This window comes from Perca flavescens, chromosome 23 (genome assembly GCF_004354835.1).
Source record: "Perca flavescens isolate YP-PL-M2 chromosome 23, PFLA_1.0, whole genome shotgun sequence".
In the NCBI taxonomy this organism is placed as follows: Eukaryota; Metazoa; Chordata; class Actinopteri; order Perciformes; family Percidae; genus Perca; species Perca flavescens.
This window is the reverse complement of record NC_041353.1, coordinates 18,178,823-18,196,077: the sequence shown is the minus strand read 5'-3', so window position 1 is coordinate 18,196,077 and position 17,255 is coordinate 18,178,823. Positions and strand designations below refer to the sequence as shown.

At 37.3% G+C, this 17,255-nt stretch overlaps 1 protein-coding gene across 1 annotated transcript; it reads right to left on the bottom strand.

Moving 5' to 3' along the window:
• Nucleotides 1-5,620: 5,620 nt before the first annotated feature.
• Nucleotides 5,621-17,000, bottom strand: slco1d1 (solute carrier organic anion transporter family, member 1D1). Its single transcript, XM_028570277.1, has 14 exons — nt 16,928-17,000; nt 13,644-13,785; nt 13,205-13,337; nt 12,655-12,779; nt 12,406-12,552; nt 11,620-11,718; nt 10,897-11,157; nt 9,933-10,097; nt 8,640-8,835; nt 8,169-8,334; nt 7,839-8,023; nt 7,053-7,117; nt 6,793-6,910; nt 5,621-6,198 (listed from the first exon to the last, which is right to left on the bottom strand). Exons 1-14 carry the CDS (start codon nt 16,976-16,978, stop codon nt 5,985-5,987), a joined length of 2,067 nt encoding a protein of 688 aa, XP_028426078.1. The 5' UTR covers nt 16,979-17,000; the 3' UTR covers nt 5,621-5,984.
• Between the last annotated feature and the right edge of the window lie 255 nt (nt 17,001-17,255).

Sequence of the window (17,255 nt, the reverse complement as noted above, 5' to 3'; positions counted from 1 at the left end):
TTTGCAGCCTCCACAGCCTTTGGATTTGAATCTGTGTGTGGGCACTTTATTCCCTTAGTCCCTTTATTACTAAATTATTTCCCATCTGGGATTATTGCAATTCTCCTGCATGTTCTGCTATGCACAGTATTTCACCTATTACGCTGTATTGCTACAGAGCTTTTCATTTTCAGCTTTAACTTGACAGGTCTGGACCACTGTGAATTCTCTTGAAAATCCTTAATTAGAGCTCATAAACTGTGTGTATATTTTATTTTACTACTGGGGTTTATTTGGTGATGATTCTGAAAATTTGCTTTTCAATCCTGTATCAACAGACTGAGGAAAAAAAGTCTTGGGTAAAATTGTTGTATAGATGGGTTTTGGGGAGAAACGCTCCATTAACTTTGCACATGGTGATGTAGTGCTGCACTCAGACAAGTTTGAGCACCGGCCTGATACTGAACTGGCAAAAGTTAATATGCTGATCCAGAGTAGAAATGTGGCCTGCAAAGATCAAAAACAACATCAAGATCAGCTCTTGGCTTGATTCAACCTAGTTTTGGGGGAAAGCATTTCTCTAAAAATGTTCAACTGACCAAAAATTTATGACACTGTGTTTGACATTTTAAGCATTCCATCCATTTCCCATCTATACACGCTTATCAAAGTTTGACTGCTTGCTGCGAGGGGGCAGTGTTAACAACTGCACCATCGCGTTCCCTTTTAGGCTTTTAATTGATGTTTTTATGTAGAGCAATTTACCCTGATGGCATCAACAGAATGAACTTTAGCCCACAAGGAAGAACAGAATTACAAGCAACCAGCAGAGGAGTGTTGATTACAGAAAGCTTTTAGTTTTTTACTTTGAGAGTGGAGATGCCAGAGCGTTTCCTGGTCCCCTGATCAGGGACACACAGAGCCTGCTGGCTGGTCATCTTGTCTCCGTCTTCGGCTGCTGCTTCCTCCATCCTACACTCAACGATTGTCTGCCGGTCTATCTACCTGTCCTCAGGCCACTGCAAGAAAAGCACACATCGAAAATACATAGCGAATGAGGTCAGGCTAATGATAAAGAAAATGGCTTTTGACTGAATTCACTCTTTAATACTATGATGTGTTAAATCACAACATGTTTAACAGCTTATATTATCTCCAGTAGTGAAGTGAATGGTAGACCTACTTAAAGGAAGAGTTTAACATTTTGGGATATAATCTCATTTCCTTTCTTGCTGAGAGTTAGAGGAGAAGATCAAGACCACTCTCATGTTTGCATGGTAAATATGTAGCTGGAGCTAGTGAGCCTGTGAGCCCAGCTTAGCATAAAGAATGGTAACAGGGGTAAACAGCTAGCCTGGTTAATTTCAAAGCTAACAAAATCTGTCTATACCACCACCTTGAAAGCCCACTTATTGACACTTAACATCTAATTTATTTCTTGTTTCTTCATGCTAAGCTAAGCTAACCAGTTGTTTATTGTAGCTACATTGTTTATCTACAAATGAGTCTCATCCAGCTCTTGAACATGAAAATGTCAAACTATTTCTTTAAACTTGGTTTACCCACTCATTTCATATATCTCATGCATACATTTTGTATATCTAGATGTATTTATAGTACACGTCCGATTAAATAGTATCTAACAATTGTTAATTTTCTTAAAACATAACTGATTTTTTACAAAAATCGTCAGTTGTTTATTTACAGTAATGATCATCTGCTAATAGACATCATAGTTTTTCATAGTTTTTCAGTCATCACTAGATCAATAATCTGCATAATAATGTGTCTTACAATATTGGACAGATAGGGCTCAGATTCTCAGTCATTTGCTACAGTATGAGCATATAAAAGTACCATTGTAATGTTTAAAAAGAGATACATTTTTAACAATCAGTATCAACTTATGAGGAGGTTTATGGTATTGTAGTGCAGAGTTCTGGTGCAAAGCCAATCCTGTCACTTCATTCTCTAATGTCTGAATCTGTAAAGTGAGTGGGGAAAAGCAGCTGTACTGGTACCTGTGGTAACTCCACCAGCGTCTTCTCCTCACAATCCTCTCCGCTCAGTCAACTTCAGGAGCTGCTGCAGGTTGAATCCATAACAGAGAGGAAAATGGTTTCCGATATCAACTCATTTGTCCTCTGGAAAACTTGAGAGGGGGAGTTAATATAGAGTACTCAATTAACCAATATGTGTTTCACCTCATAACTCCAATAATCCCCCTCAGGTTTAGCATAGTTAATACTCAGAGGCGCAGCCTGCCTTTAAAGTCAGATCCAATCTTGGCCGGTCTTATCAGAGGAATTCAAATTATGTTATACAGAGAGAAATGGATTGCAAAATCACTACTGAAAAGCAAATACTGAGGAAGTTTATCAAAATACCTAGTGCATCTCCAGGGTGGGGGGGCTGGCCAGGGTCGGCACTCTCTTCTTCTTCTGCTCCTCTGTAAGCAGATATTTGTCTGAAAAACCTGCTCTCCCCAATCTCCTATTCTCCTGTGTGAGGTCAGAGCAGTGCCTTGGAAGCAGGGGGACAAAGGGCCTCACACATTTTTATTCCACACACATGGCCAGTCCAGGAGGGGGACAGCAACAAGAGGGGGGAGATGGAAAGGGGAGACAGATTGGTAACTTCAAACCAGGCCCTTTTGGATTTATTTATTTTTCCCAAAGGCAAAACAGTAGATGCTTGTTGCTTCAAACAGGAATTTTTAAAAGAGCTGTATACAAAATCAGGTTAAGTCATGACAAGTTTTAATTTTTTTTATTTTGAAAGTTTCAAAAGGAATATATTTCATTATCTCCTAATAACACTTATAAAATACATATTGCACTAGGACACTTCAACCTAAAATCAGCCCCACTCTTTCTTTAGATTTGCTGAATTGCTTTGATGAAGATCCTTAAAAATGGAACAGAGTGTCTCAGTATTAACAGTGCGTCTCAGTGCAAACCTTTCAGGGAAGGCTTTATTAGTCCAGTGGGGGGTTCAGGCAGCCAGGCACCAGGTCACTCAATCAGCTTTGGTCCTGCACAAATTCCAAAGATTAAGATTAAGAGCATTCACATTCCTGCACAGCAACAGTGAAGGAGGTGTTTACCACTTTCCCTATTCTGAAAAAAATATACTTGGCTTTGGAATTTTGCATTTGGCGCAAGTGCTTTACCTGTCTTTTGTCACCGTAGCTAGTTTCAGGTGCTTTCAGACAGGAATGCAGTTTGTTACTGCATCAGGGCGCCTTTTAGGCCGCAAGTTAGCACACAGATACTGTTTTTAACATGCTTTTCCAAATTCTACATTACAAAATGTCCTGTCTGACTGGCTATAGTGTGTACAAATAGAAGCTGAGACACCTTCAGTGATATTGCAGTACCTTTCGGTGGATATTTTGTTGTAGAGTGTAGCCTGCTGGTGAAACCAGACACTGCACAGTCTCACAGATTCATAAGCAACAAGACATTGAGGAAAAATGATATTACGGTAGGTAGATAAATGAAATAAAGGGTATGAATACAGAAAGCTTATATCATTTCCATTTAAGGCTAAAATGGAAAAGTTGAAGAATTTTAAAATCTTACCTACACTAAAGTAAAGCAATACTGGGCTATTGGTAACAAAAGGGTTTAGCAATCATACAGTATTGTAATTACTGGTCATAACAGTTACAGTAAACATAAATAAAAATAAACATTTAGTCCATTAAAAGAAAGAGCGTTTGTGGCGAGGCACAAAGTAAACAAAGAGGAGCTAAAGTTTGACGGACCTGGTTATGTAATAACAACCTTCAACTTTAACACTCTTGTTAAAGTTTAAAAAAAGTCTTTTTTTTCTCTATTGCTGCCAGACATTGCATAAATAAAGTTTACTTTCAATACCAGCCTGAACCGACGAGGTGTCATCTCTATTTATGAACATCAACCCATGAAAAAAGTTTAAAAATGCAAAAAGAAATTGTTATGTAAAACTAATGTATTTTGTATTTAGGTTTTTTTCCAATGTACATAAAAAGAGTCTGAACATGTATTTTATTATGAAAAACAAGTGAATTATCCTACCATGATCTGTGAAAGGTGAATAACACCATTGCACTAAATATTGATTGAATTGTTAGTTATAGAGGCTGCAAGTTAGTATTGTGAATTTCTTTTTTTCTAAATGATATTAAAGCCAAACACTTTAGACACTCTTGTTGTGTCATTGTTTACTTTTCCACGTTAAAGGGACTGTAAAACAAAGATGAACAACATTTCTTTTATTTTTAGAAGAGTAACAATAGAATAACAGTGAGCATATGGAAAACGTTGCGTGTAAATTGAGGGCCAAAAAATAAGTTAGAAGTAAAATGTGTTTTTATTTTTAGAAAATCCCGCACACTGACCATTACGCAAGCAATAATTTATTAGAAAAATACAACGTTTCGGTCTCAGACCTTACCTGATGAAGGTCTGAGACCGAAACGTTGTATTTTTCTAATAAATTATTGCTTGTGTAATGGTCTGTGTGCAAGAGTTTCTCAAAAAAAAATTTGATCTGCTACTCTTGATCATATCCTACGCACCTGTCCGACAAAAGAGGTGTGCAAAAAGGTTTTCTTACGTTGCACAGAAGTAAAATGTGTAAAAAAAAAAAAAAAAAGAAAAGGCAAAAAAAGAATTAATAAAGGCATATATTGTTGGCATTTGTCTTTAATAATAACTGATACACTTCAAGGACAATCAACAAAAAATAAAAAGGCAGAAATTATGAAACCTAATATATGGGCACAATAATAACATATCAAACTCGATATTTAAATTCTTATAATTAACAGAAATTGTCTATATTAGCTGATGTTATATTTTCATTGACAACTACAGTGTATAAGAGAGTAAACAAAGTACAATCAAATTTAAGTTACACTTCACTCACTCTTAGTCCACTGTCCAAACTATAGAAACCTTTTCCAGACACTAAACACTAGTGAGTCAGAGGATTATATGAGTGTTCATGACCTTTAGGGCTTGTTTATAATAATGTAATGTAACAAGAAGTGTGTGTAAAAGTCAGACTGGTGAGATATCCAGAACATGTCAAATGTCAATGGGGCAACAGTCAGAATAAAGGTTAACTGGCACCTGTTAATGAAAAACAGTTTGTGTGTGTGTACGTGTGTGTGTGTGTGTGTGTGTGTGTGTGTGTGTGTGTGTGTGTGTGTGTGTGTGTGTGTGTGTGTGTGTGTTTACCTTAGGTACTTTGCATGACTAAAAGCCTGACTGACCCTTCTTCAGTTTCTCAAGAAACAGAATGCCTATATAGTTAGATGAAATGATTGATCACTCTCATGCCTGCAGTTCAAATTTGAAACTGCCAGGTAGCCTATCTAGCTTAGCACACAGAATGAGAACAGGGGGTGTTAGTAGGCTGAATCTGTTACCTTTGGACACAGCTAACATGCTGCTGATGCTTGCTCCATATGTTTAACTAACAGACATGAGAGTGATATTGGTCTATTTATCTAACTCAACGCATTTGCACACACCTTCCATTTTACTCATATTTGGCCTCATAGCAAGCAAGTTTGTTTGGAGCTGCAAACTACCAAAAAAGGAAAGGTTGTTCTCCAAATATTTGACTTTTTTTTTCTTACTTCCTTTGACATCATACTGAAATGTTTCATAAGTGAACATCATCACGAGTGAACAGCAGCTATTATGTTTTCTTGACTGAATAGAGCTAAAAATGACCTCTAAGTTGATGTTTTTGTGCAGAAGTGGATTGCATATAATTGAATGTCATTTGATTGGTGTTCATAGTAAAACTAAGCTTTGACCTTTGAAGTAAACAAACAGCAGTCGATATTTTCAGCATGATATCTTTGTAAAAAAAACGAGGTGTACTGTTCGAAGACAATAGAGTGGTGACACTGTACCATTACCACATTTGGTCCACTATGGATGCAGCACAGTACTTCGGCAATGGGAAATCTGTGTTAAGCAATGGTGTTGCCTTCCCTAAACACCTTAAATAGTGCTCTCATTGTGCGCATCTTCTTTGTTTTTGCCAATGCTGATGTTGGCGTGTCCATTTTCCACCGCGTTACCCTCTAGTTCATTTTCTTTAGCCTGATTCCTCAGTTTTAACTTCTTCTGTCTCTTGACAACTGCGCAGTAGACACCTCCCCAGAGCATGTTACTGAGGAAGTAGAGTCCAGTAATCAACCCCAAGAATGTCATTCTGAAAGTAAAGTACATTAGAACAGGTTACGTTTGATTTTTTTACTTCATTGAAGGGTTTTCATTCAGACTCTTTGTCTGAGTTCTGAACAAAAAAACTATTACATCAAGTGAAACTTGTATATTGTGTAAAAAGTGTAGAAATCCGTTCGGAAGCACTGACTTCCTGGAAATAGTCCTACACATAAACCTCTGTAATTACCACAACTTGTAGTTTTTACCCTTTAAATTTTGTATAGATCAAACAAAAGAAGAATATAACATGCTAATTCATGAGCTTTAGACGTGCCGTTGGCAGATTTATTTTACATTCAGACAGAGCCAGGCTAGCTGTTTCCGACTGTTTTCAGTCTTTATGCTAAGCTAAGATAACCGGGTCCTGGCTGTGGCTTCATATTAAGAATATATCAAAATATTGTGGTAGTTAATATAAGATTAATTCAAACTGTACACAACAATGTCCATATTTCTTTTTTAGTAAAAACAGACTTCAACTTTTAGAAATACATTTTTTAAATGATTAACACACATCTTTTTTAGGAATATTACAGGTAGAATATTCTAGCAATAAAATATGAGCATGGTTTCACTGTACCTAAATTTATTAGCATCATAGAGTCTACATGCTCCACGTCCTCCACAATTCTTGGTACCCCACTTTAAACAGGTTTGGTCAATCAGTGCTCCAAAATATATAGGAGGAGGTATTCCAGCTGAAATCACAGAAAGTCACATGTTCTTACACATAAAAAGACTCAATTTAACTAGTAATTGCTTTCAGTATAATCATGGTTCTTTGAGCTAAAAGATACCTGTAACATGATGATTTTACAAAACCTACATTTTGATACTCACCCAGGGTTCTTACTATTAGTGTCTGCATACCCAAAGCCAGCGACTTCAGGTCTGGCTGTATGGACCTGGAAGATAAGCCCAAACATTATCATATCAGACCATGATATCAGCATTTTAGCTTAAAGAATACATGCAGTCATGTAAAAAAATTAGGACACCCATGCTTAAGTTGACTTCACCATACCTAGAGATTGGCATGGGGTACTTTCCATAAAATCATCTATCACTGCAAATCAAACCAGCTATTAGGCTAACTGAAATAAAACCATGCCAATATCTAGGTATAGTGAAAGGTATGTGATGATGTGGGGCTATTTTAATTCCAAAGGCCAAGGGAACTTTATCAGGATGCGTAGTATCCTGGATCCATGAAATAACTGGCCTTTAAAAATAAAAATCTGCCTGCCTCTATGGGAATTTACCATATGGGTGTACTTACTTATGCCCCCTGTATTTTAAGGAAGAACATTTATTTATTTACGATACATTATTCATTCACAAAGAAAATTGGTGTCCTCAAAGATTGGATTTTTCCTAATTTTTTTTTAATTAAGGCATTAAGATCAATTTGCAAAAGATGATCTTTTTATTCCTCTTTTTTGTCAACTTGGGTGTCCTAATTTTTTCACATGACTGTAGGATGCAATATTACCTACAATAGTGTTACAGAGACAGTTCACACAAAGTCATCACATATTTCAAAAACCAATAAGAGACGGCAAGGCATGATTATATCCAGCCGTAAAAAATGTGAGCTGAGCCTGTTTTAGCTTTAGTGTCTCTGACCTGAGCAGTACGATGTATCCCGGCGTGCCCCCACAGGCAGAAATAAAGGACCCCACTACAGAAAAAGTCATGTAGATTTTGAACATGAAATCACAGTTGCTCCTCCTTGGGCACTGGCCCAGCACTACGGACATGTTCATGCCTGGAGTCATCATCTCCCCAACACAGGAGCAGTTATGAAACATCTAGAAGAACCAGAAGACAGATGTGAATAATTACCTTTGACTGTGGACTGCAGGTGGGTTGCTGCTACACAATATATGACTTTCAAACAAGACTTAAAACAGAACGATAATGCTGCTGGGGAAATAAATGTGGCTGTCCTGTTACCATTCCCCTGCCAGTGCCGGTGGAGGTCTGGCAGCCAGCCAGGCAGGGTGAGGCATATGTTACTCCATTGTTGGCGCATACTGGGTCCCAATGCTTCATTGAGCAGGAGCAGCCCATGTTGCACTGTGACAGCAAGGTCTGTTGGTTGTAGGATACTTGAGTAACCCTGGTGCACACAGACATGAACAGAAATGCTGTAAGGGTATACTGTTCCAGTAAAGCTTGACTCTGTTTCCATGGAGATCATTCTTAACTCATGATGGAGACAAAAACCTTTTAGTTGCAAACGTTGACCTATAGGCCTAATTTAGCATTTGTGTGTTACTCATGTTGTGAACCCAACATTTTGGGGGAAATATGTAATTTAAACTAAAATCAAAGACTGAGCAATAGGAAACTTTGCAGTGGAACCACCCCTTCACTAACTCCACTAACTTGTATAATTTAAAACGAGAGTTGCATGCCATTCACCCCTTATACGAAACGGTCAGACCTGCCACCTCTGCCGTGTCACAGTGGAGGAAGATCTGAATGAAAAGCAGACATGAGGCCCCGAAGGTGGCAGCGATTGACACCCTGGCGGCTCCGATGACACCCAGCTTGAAACGCTTCAGTACAAAACCTCCGGTGATGATGCCCAAAGCTACTGCTGGCAGGTTCATTATACCTGGATGGATGAATACATGCATGAATGAATGGAGGGGTCGTCACTACACTGGAAATACAATAAAATGAAAACATCCTACTGATCACAATGTTATGCCGTAATGTAATGAAAACAATGTTTCACAAACATTGGGTAACACATACGCACGTTGTAGAGTACAAAGGTAATTAGGGAACTGTGAGATCATGTCATGGATGCCTTTCAATATTAGACCGTTATGTTAGTTAATATCCCTTTCTAAATGCCCTGCCCCTGTCAGTAGACCTTGAGTACCGCTTCATCAGCACCACCTGTCATGTTTATTATTATATATATAATTATTTTAACTATATGTTTATTAAACACTATTAGTTATGAAAGTAGATACTGTTACTATATTTTTTTCATAAAATTTAACACTCAAGGTCAGTTCGTTCAAGTTTGCCTTTATACTTCTAACACTCAGAGTGGCAGAAGCTGTACGTTTCAGCCATTCATTATCATTAATTACTTTTAGCTTACTGTTTCAACTACTTATTTTTTAGTTAACAATTTCAAATATTCACTTTCAGCTAACAATTCCAACTATTGACTTCTAGCTAACAATTTCAACTATTCACTGTTTGAAAAATGTTTCCATTCTTTAGTTATCCATTCATTTGCTAACTTATGCACTCTCACTGGCAGAACTGGCTCTATCCAGTATGTGGATTTCTTTTTGTTAAGGTAAATCCTTTTTTAATTAGCTACTCCGCAATCTTTCCATGTACACCACATTGTATGCATTTGCATTAAAATGGTTCTGTTCAGCAGCCAATTGTTGTTCTATTTTTAGCTGTCATAACAGTACAGTAGGTGATTGTAAACGATAACTTTAAAATATTAATGTTCCAACAATAACACTGTCAGCTAGCCACGCTGGTAAACAGTCATAAATAGATAATCATAGCTCAGGGTGCTACTTTATAGACACACAAACGAGAAGCCCACAGTGGGCTACTTAGTGCTTACATTTCAAGTCAACTGTATCTCTCCCAATCACACTTCCCTTCAATAACATCATTGTTTCAGTAGCAAAGATCAGTAAAGGCAGAGTGAATGGGTGTAAGTTGTTGTACCTATAATGAAAATGGCCTTGGAGGCTGATTGGCCGTAGATTTGCTCCATGAATTTAGGCTTGAAGGTGATCATGCCAATGAAACCATTGACAGCCACCAGGTGTGTAAGGATCATCAGCGTGAAGACGTTGTTCTTGAAGAGTCTCCTCAGAGATGGAATGAAATCTGGTGAAGAACAAAGCATAAAGAGAGACTATAGCATTAAACTAAAGCAGTTTTATTGAGAGGCACGATGGCTTCCTTATTATTGCCGAAGTGAATGTAAAAATGTACTGTATTGAGTCAGAATAATTTAGCGTCCTTAAGTCTTTGCCTACAAAATAACTTCCTTCAAGGAGGTTATGTTTTCTGTTCGGTTCGTCCATTTGTCTGTTTGCTGGTTTGTTTGTCTGTCAGCAGGATTACGGATTTTCATGAAGCTTGGTGTAACACGGGCCAAGGAAGAACAAATGAAATTTTGGAGCGGATCCAAATGATGGGGCGGATACACAGATTATTTTTCACTTTTGTTAACATTACGAGATATTGTGTTTGTGCTGCATTCATGTGGTATCGGAATTATCAGAAAATAACTTAAAGACTGGGTAAATTCAAACTGCATTACCATTGTGAGATAGTGCATGCCTTGGTGGATGTCTGCGCTCTATAATTCTAAACTCTTTTGTTATATATTGTCACATTTTTTTATTTCTTTTTTGCTGATTTTTTGAAGTAATTTCAAATAATAATTTACAAATGTGAACTGGCCCTTAGCTTAGCTGACTGCTTTCACTCCTTCCTGAAATGTGATTTAACTCTTGCCCAGATTGCATGGTTGTTTGTTACTGCAAGTCCAGTATTCAGGGTTACTTATCTGGGGCTCTGATTTGTCTGGACAATACCTCGTTAAACACGTCAACCCTAAAAATAGTTTGCACATTACACATTTCTTTGTGTTTACTGATGGGAAAAGCTTGAAAAGTACCTTTAGCCAGCTCCTGGAATGTAACTGGCTTATTCTTCTCCTCATGATCCTGGTTTTCGTCTGGCAGGAAATTCTCCTGCTCTGCCACTGTGGTGAGCTCTGTGCTTTTACTCTGGCTCTGCTCTTGCCCCTCCTTGGGCAAAGACTTGGGCAGGAACCAGAATGGGATACTGGACAGAAGGATGATGGTGCCAGTCACAATGAAGCCTAGCCACCAGGCCCCCACCCAGCGGGAGTCCTTATGGTTAATGGTGACACTCTCTGGGAAAGGAAGACGAGCAAAGACGGCAGATTATTATAAAGTGTTTAAAGGACTTTCATTGGTAGCCCTTGACTGTTTTTGTCTTAACAGTTCAGACATACGTAGGAGCTGACAGCTTTAATCTATGCAGTAAACACTGAAATAGTCATACTATGACAACAGGATAAAACCTATTGTCTCTGAAAGATTAATAATCACTCAATGACAAACAGTTTCATCTTTAACTACAACCTTGCTGTGTAGGTTCAAAAGGAGGTATTGTTTTGCTGAAGGGCATTTTAATACCAGACTTTAACAGATGTTATGTGTTAAAGGTCTCCAACTCAGCCAATTACTCAAAATTAGTCTAATCAATCTAGGGTAATACTGACTAACCGGGTGAGAACTAGCAAAAATAAAGTCTGCATGTTCTGCCACATTATGATATCTTGTTTTTCCCCTGATATTGAGAAGTCCCATACCTAAATCTACAAATCCAATGTCTACGTAGATCTTGGCAAGAAGGGACCCGAGCATGAACCCAAACATAGGTCCTAAGATTCCCACTGTATGGATGCAGGCTGGGGAATGGAGATGGAGAAACAGAGAGATAAAGGTTATGTGCTCTAGTACTGTCATCACACATATTCAATCAAGAATTATCCAAATAATACAGGTTAGGCACACAGAAATGCAACAAAACACCAATAGCGGGACACGTTGTAAGTGAGCAGATAGTAAAAAATAAAATGATAATGTAGCTAAGCCCTTAAGCAGCGTAAAGTAACCAACCCAAACAGGAAAGACTGTAAACCAGGGGTCAGCAACCTTTGGCACCTTTTGGTAGCGTAACCAATATGTGTACCAATTTGTGAATGTTGAAGTTACGTTCCTTCCTATGCACATACCAAATGACCTCTTTCACAGCCATTGGCAGGTGCGCAGCCTGTTATTTACAGTAGTTTGATTGAGTTTTTCCCATTTCCAATTCCGGGAAGACCTGCCCTACTCTTCCTCTGATTGGATGGTACTCGTTGACTTCTTCACAGAATGTGGCGCACGTGGGAAAAAAGAACACTACCTGAGCGGGCTTGCTAGATGGCAGGTAAGTAGTAATGATATGGCACGCTCGTTAACAATAACTTTAAAAAAAATGCCCGCCTAACGAAAAGGTTGCCGACCCCTGGTTTAAACTAATACAGGTGTAAGGTCTGGCAAAATGTCATAAAAAAAATATCACAGACAGTGGGAGGTTAAAAGTAACTAACCCAAATAGAAAGGAGTGTTCTCTTCCTTGGCAAAGTCATCCAGGTAGGACACCCCCAGAGGCATGATGGGAGTCTCTCCAATTCCACGCAACATGTTTCCCAAGAATACATAGATCCACATGGACGAGCCAGCTGCCTTTTCACAAGCTGAGAGAGGAAAACTGGGCTCAGAATGTGAAATGAAACCATAAATAATATTGAAAATTCTCTATAGAGCATAGCTTGGTGTCATATCTGTTTGCCATGTACCTGTTCTGGCCTCTAAATCAGGCGTCTCATCTGCAACAGCCAGGCTGTGGTTTGACAAACAGGGCAGGATGCTCGCAGTGCTGTTGATATCTGTATTGTGAGACACACTGGTCTCATATTTATACCTGGAAAAAATAAAAATAAATATTACACGCCGGGTCTTGTATTTTTTTTGTGTCAGAATTAAGTTTTTAACACTTAAGTTACTAAACTAAACTAATAAACCAATTAAATAAATAGTCATGGTAGTCCTATTTCCACATAGCACTGGATAGTCTGCTGTGTGCACTGAACTTGGAGGCCCCAGGGTGCATACACAGGTTGGGTAGGGCCCTCAATGTAGACCAACAGCTAATTTTTTAGCTGAGACCCCAAACAAACTAATTCCACCATGTTCACATTAGAAAAAGTAAAATTAGCTATTATTTTATGAAGTTATATATATATATATTGCATATTGTACCCAGAATACTAGTAGTTCACATATACATATATTACTGTACATATACAACATTTGCATATTAAAAGAGAAAGGAAACGGGTAACTAACAGTCCCTGGAAGAAGTGAGGCAGGGCTATGAGGAAAGATCCAGCAGCCATGATCACACAGCCAATTCCAATCAGCCTGGGACGATGGAGCTTAGCACCAAAGTAGCTCACAAAGGCTACTACCAACAAGTTACCTGTAAAGGTAAAAATAATCACAAAATAACTCAATGAATGAAAGAATTAATAATTGCTTAAAGACATAGTTTGACATATGTGAAACACATACACATACAGTATCCAGGTTCTTATATAGAGTTAGATGATTAGATTTCTGTTTGTACTCTTAATGTGAAGCTAGAGTCAGAAGGCATACATAAAGACTGGAAAAATCCACTAAGCACCTATAAAGCTCACTAATTAACATTTTATATTTGGGTTTCATACAAAAAACAATCAAAAATGTTTTTTTTTTGTTTTTTGTTTTTTAAAGATGCACATACCCATTTCGAAGCTGCCATCTATAACTCCTATGAGGGAGCTGGGGATATCAAAGCGCCTCTCAATCTGGGTGATGGAGCTTTTCATATAGGCTCCACCAAAGGCTTTCGAAAAGAATACAAATGCCATGGAGGCCAGGAAGAGCTGGAAACACACAAACAAACACAATAAGCATGTTGGAGGAAACTGATTTTTTTCCTTATTAGGTTTATTTAAAAGGGTTATCTATGGGGCCATTTGTAGCAAAACTATTTAAATGTGTGTTGAAAGTTGAGTAACTGTATCTCAATCCATGTGTGCGTATTCAGATTTGTGAATATGTAAAATAATCTCTAAATGTGTACTACGTTTTTTTTATGTGTACAGAAATCTGCAAATGTGTATTCGGAATCCATGTGTGGAAGACAAAATTGTAAATGCATACATAGATATTATTGGCTGAAAAGTATTTTGTTATCGGTTACAACTCAGCATGCCTCTCAATTGACTTTTTGTAATATTGTCTTTTTACACGTGACTGTTGCTACACTACTGCTGTCGCAGAGATCTACACATTTACAGATTTGTCTACATTTACAGATTTGTCTACATATTTACAAATTACAGTACACTTATAAATCTGAAGATAGATTTTAAACATTTACAAACCTGATTACGCACAAATGGATTCTAAATATATATTTGCAAATTCCTGTACACATTCACAAAAAAAGTTGTACAACCCTCCACACATGCACCTTTGCAAATAGTTTTGCTACACTAATGACCCCGTAGTTACCACTCAGACTGATTCTCAGAACCTCTTTAAATGCAAACTGAGTGTTGTAGTTTGTTTTAAAATAATTACATTTACAAAGACACCCGAGTGAGAGGATTAATCTATTTTTTTTATAAGTTCCAGCAATACTATGAAAGGTTTATTCCAAAACAAAGGATAAAAGGATGTAATTGCATCTTGCACAGACGTTAAGGGAAATGGTGAATGACTGTATTAACACATAGAGTCCTCTTCTTATGATGGATTAGGATCACACACATTTAAAGACCTACAGTACTTCACACCTGCTTTCAACATTGATTGGATTTCTTTTTATTTAAATTAGATGTAATACTTTGTAGAAGAAATCTAATGTAATCTAATGTTAAACACGTTTTAATCTTATCATCATTTCAACATCATGTCAAGACAAAGAAAGAGGACATTGGTATCACAGCATACAAGTAGTCACACCATATTTTGTCAAAGGAAATTAATACAAAGTCTGAGTTTTTTACTGAAGAATTACTGAAATCTTTGAGAACTTATCGGAGTCCTTTTTAGAGTTTGTTTGCTTTGCCAAAAATATAATAACAATTAAAAGGGATTCACACTGGGCTATAGTTCATAGACTGTTCTGTGAATATGTTTCAAGAACAGATAAAGCTCAACAGGTAGACAAAAGGTAATTTCCGCCAAAGTTCAAAACACAATAAAGCATTGTTATCAACCAATATTAATTGTTACTGATGTGATAAAGTCAATGTTATCAGAACACATGTAATAAACTGTGTCACCATGTTAACAAAGTGAACCAATGGAAAATAACTCACTGATACAGGTCACAGCAAACATGTTTTTCTTCCTAAAAAGCCCTTTACTGAGTATATTAACCTTATCTCTATGCAATTGTCTGTGATTAACAGCCATTACCTTTACACTCATAAACTGCTCTGTTCCCATTCCATTTGGTGTCAAAGTATCACATTTTATCTGGTCAAGAGAAAAATTTGGCTTTTTTGGTTAATGCCTTGCCCTTTTACTGCCTCATCGAGTACGGCATTTGTCTTTCACAGATACTACTGACACAGAAATGAAATACAACTAAGGGTAAAGAAAAGCTTTACAATGAGATTTTATAAGTTGGCTCTGTCTCAGGTCCATTTGTGTTTACAACGGTGGATTTAAATGATCAAGGCCATACATGAAGCAGTGAGTGTTATTCCTTGACCAATTTTAATACTAGCAAAGGGTAACATTCATTTGGTGTGAAAGTCTCACATTTAATCTGGTCAAGAGAAAAAAATGGTTTTTTTTTTCTCAACCCCCTGGGACATCAAAATATACCTTTTATGTCATTTTCAATATCTCCAGATCAATACAGTTTTTGTGTAGAAGCAGAGAAATGCATTGTTTCAACGAGGTCTTCCATACGATCGTAGGGCTTCCAGAAGCTTTTTAATCCAGCCAGGAACTAGTGTCTTTGCACAATAAATCCGTAATTATGAATCCATAAATCACGTTACATAATCTTCGATATATCTGCATCGCTTCAAGCTAGCGTTGGTCAGTTTGTTTAGCCTTAAATTTAACACATATAACTAATGATATAACAGCGTAAATGTAATAAATAATGCATAGATTCTTATTAGCACATTTGGATAGTATTGCAAGGCGTGCCCCAGGGCACATATTTTATGTGACTTATTGACACCGAAATGAATAGAAAGTGAAAGAAAGGCAGATTACTCAGCCAATATATAACCCTAACCTGAAACAAACAGGAGGGCCTTGTATGGTGTGTGTGTGTGTGTGTGTGTGTGTGTGTGTGTGTGTGTGTGTGTGTGTGTGTGGTTACATAGCTGCGGGTCATCCAGGCAGCCCTGGATGTGTAAATGAGTGTGAGTTGCCCTCTTGATGTCTCATAGCAGACAGTAAAATGCATTAGAGATGGCACACTACATTTTTTAACAAAAAACTTATGGACTTTTCTGGGGGAAAAAATCTAAATAGTTTTTTATTTGTGTTGGTTGCAGTGTTATTTTTGTTTCCCCTGATTGCCAAGACTTGCAAAGACAAGGGAGAAGGGACAAGGGAGAACTTGTTTGATTTTAATACATTTCTGTGAGATTCAATTTCTGTTTAGTTCTTTTTCTTTTGTCTTTATAATCATTTTACAATGTATACATGCATGAAACATTCCTGCAGCATACATATCCTGATAGCCCAGGTCTAAAAAAAATTTCTTAGACCACAGAGGGTTAATGCTTTGCCTTTTATTCTCTTGTCAGGGCTGGCATTTGTCTTTCAAAGATATAATAATAATAATAATACTGACACAGAAATGAAATACCAAGAAAGGTTAAGGTAAAGAAAAGCAGTATTACAATGAGATTATAGAACGTGGCACTATCACAGATCTATTTTTGTTCACAACCATGAATTTAAATGATAAAAGCCCTACACAAAGCAGTGAACGATATTCCCTGACAATTGTGTAATACTGGAAAATGGTAACATTTCACCAACCTTGAAGTTGGAGCAGCAACCTGCACGTGTTTTTTTGGACTCTACACTCATGATGCTGCTGCGTGCTCAACAGATGCAAGGAAGAAGAAAATCACTCCGCCAAGGGACCTGCAGAAAGACACCAAGATTATGAGCACATCAGAGTTAATGTTAATTTCATCAGATTTTAATCAAATTACTTTTCTTTAAAATATCCAAAATTAAAAAAGAACTTCTTTCTACTTACCAATTTCTTTAATTTCGTTTCAAATAAAGTAACTGTTGACGTATTTTAATAACATATAAATAAATATATGTAAAAATCGACATCAAAAGTACAAATGAAACA

Coding starts and splice junctions, on each gene's coding strand:
- slco1d1 (XM_028570277.1), bottom strand. CDS start 16,978: ATGAGTGTAGAGTCCAAAAAAACACGTGCAGGTTGCTGCTCCAACTTC. Junction 12,780..13,204: donor CCTCACTTCTTCCAGGGACT/GTTAGTTACCCG, acceptor TATTTTTTCCAG/GTATAAATATGAGACCAGTG. Junction 7,118..7,838: donor GGATACATCGTACTGCTCAG/GTCAGAGACACT, acceptor CTTATCTTCCAG/GTCCATACAGCCAGACCTGA.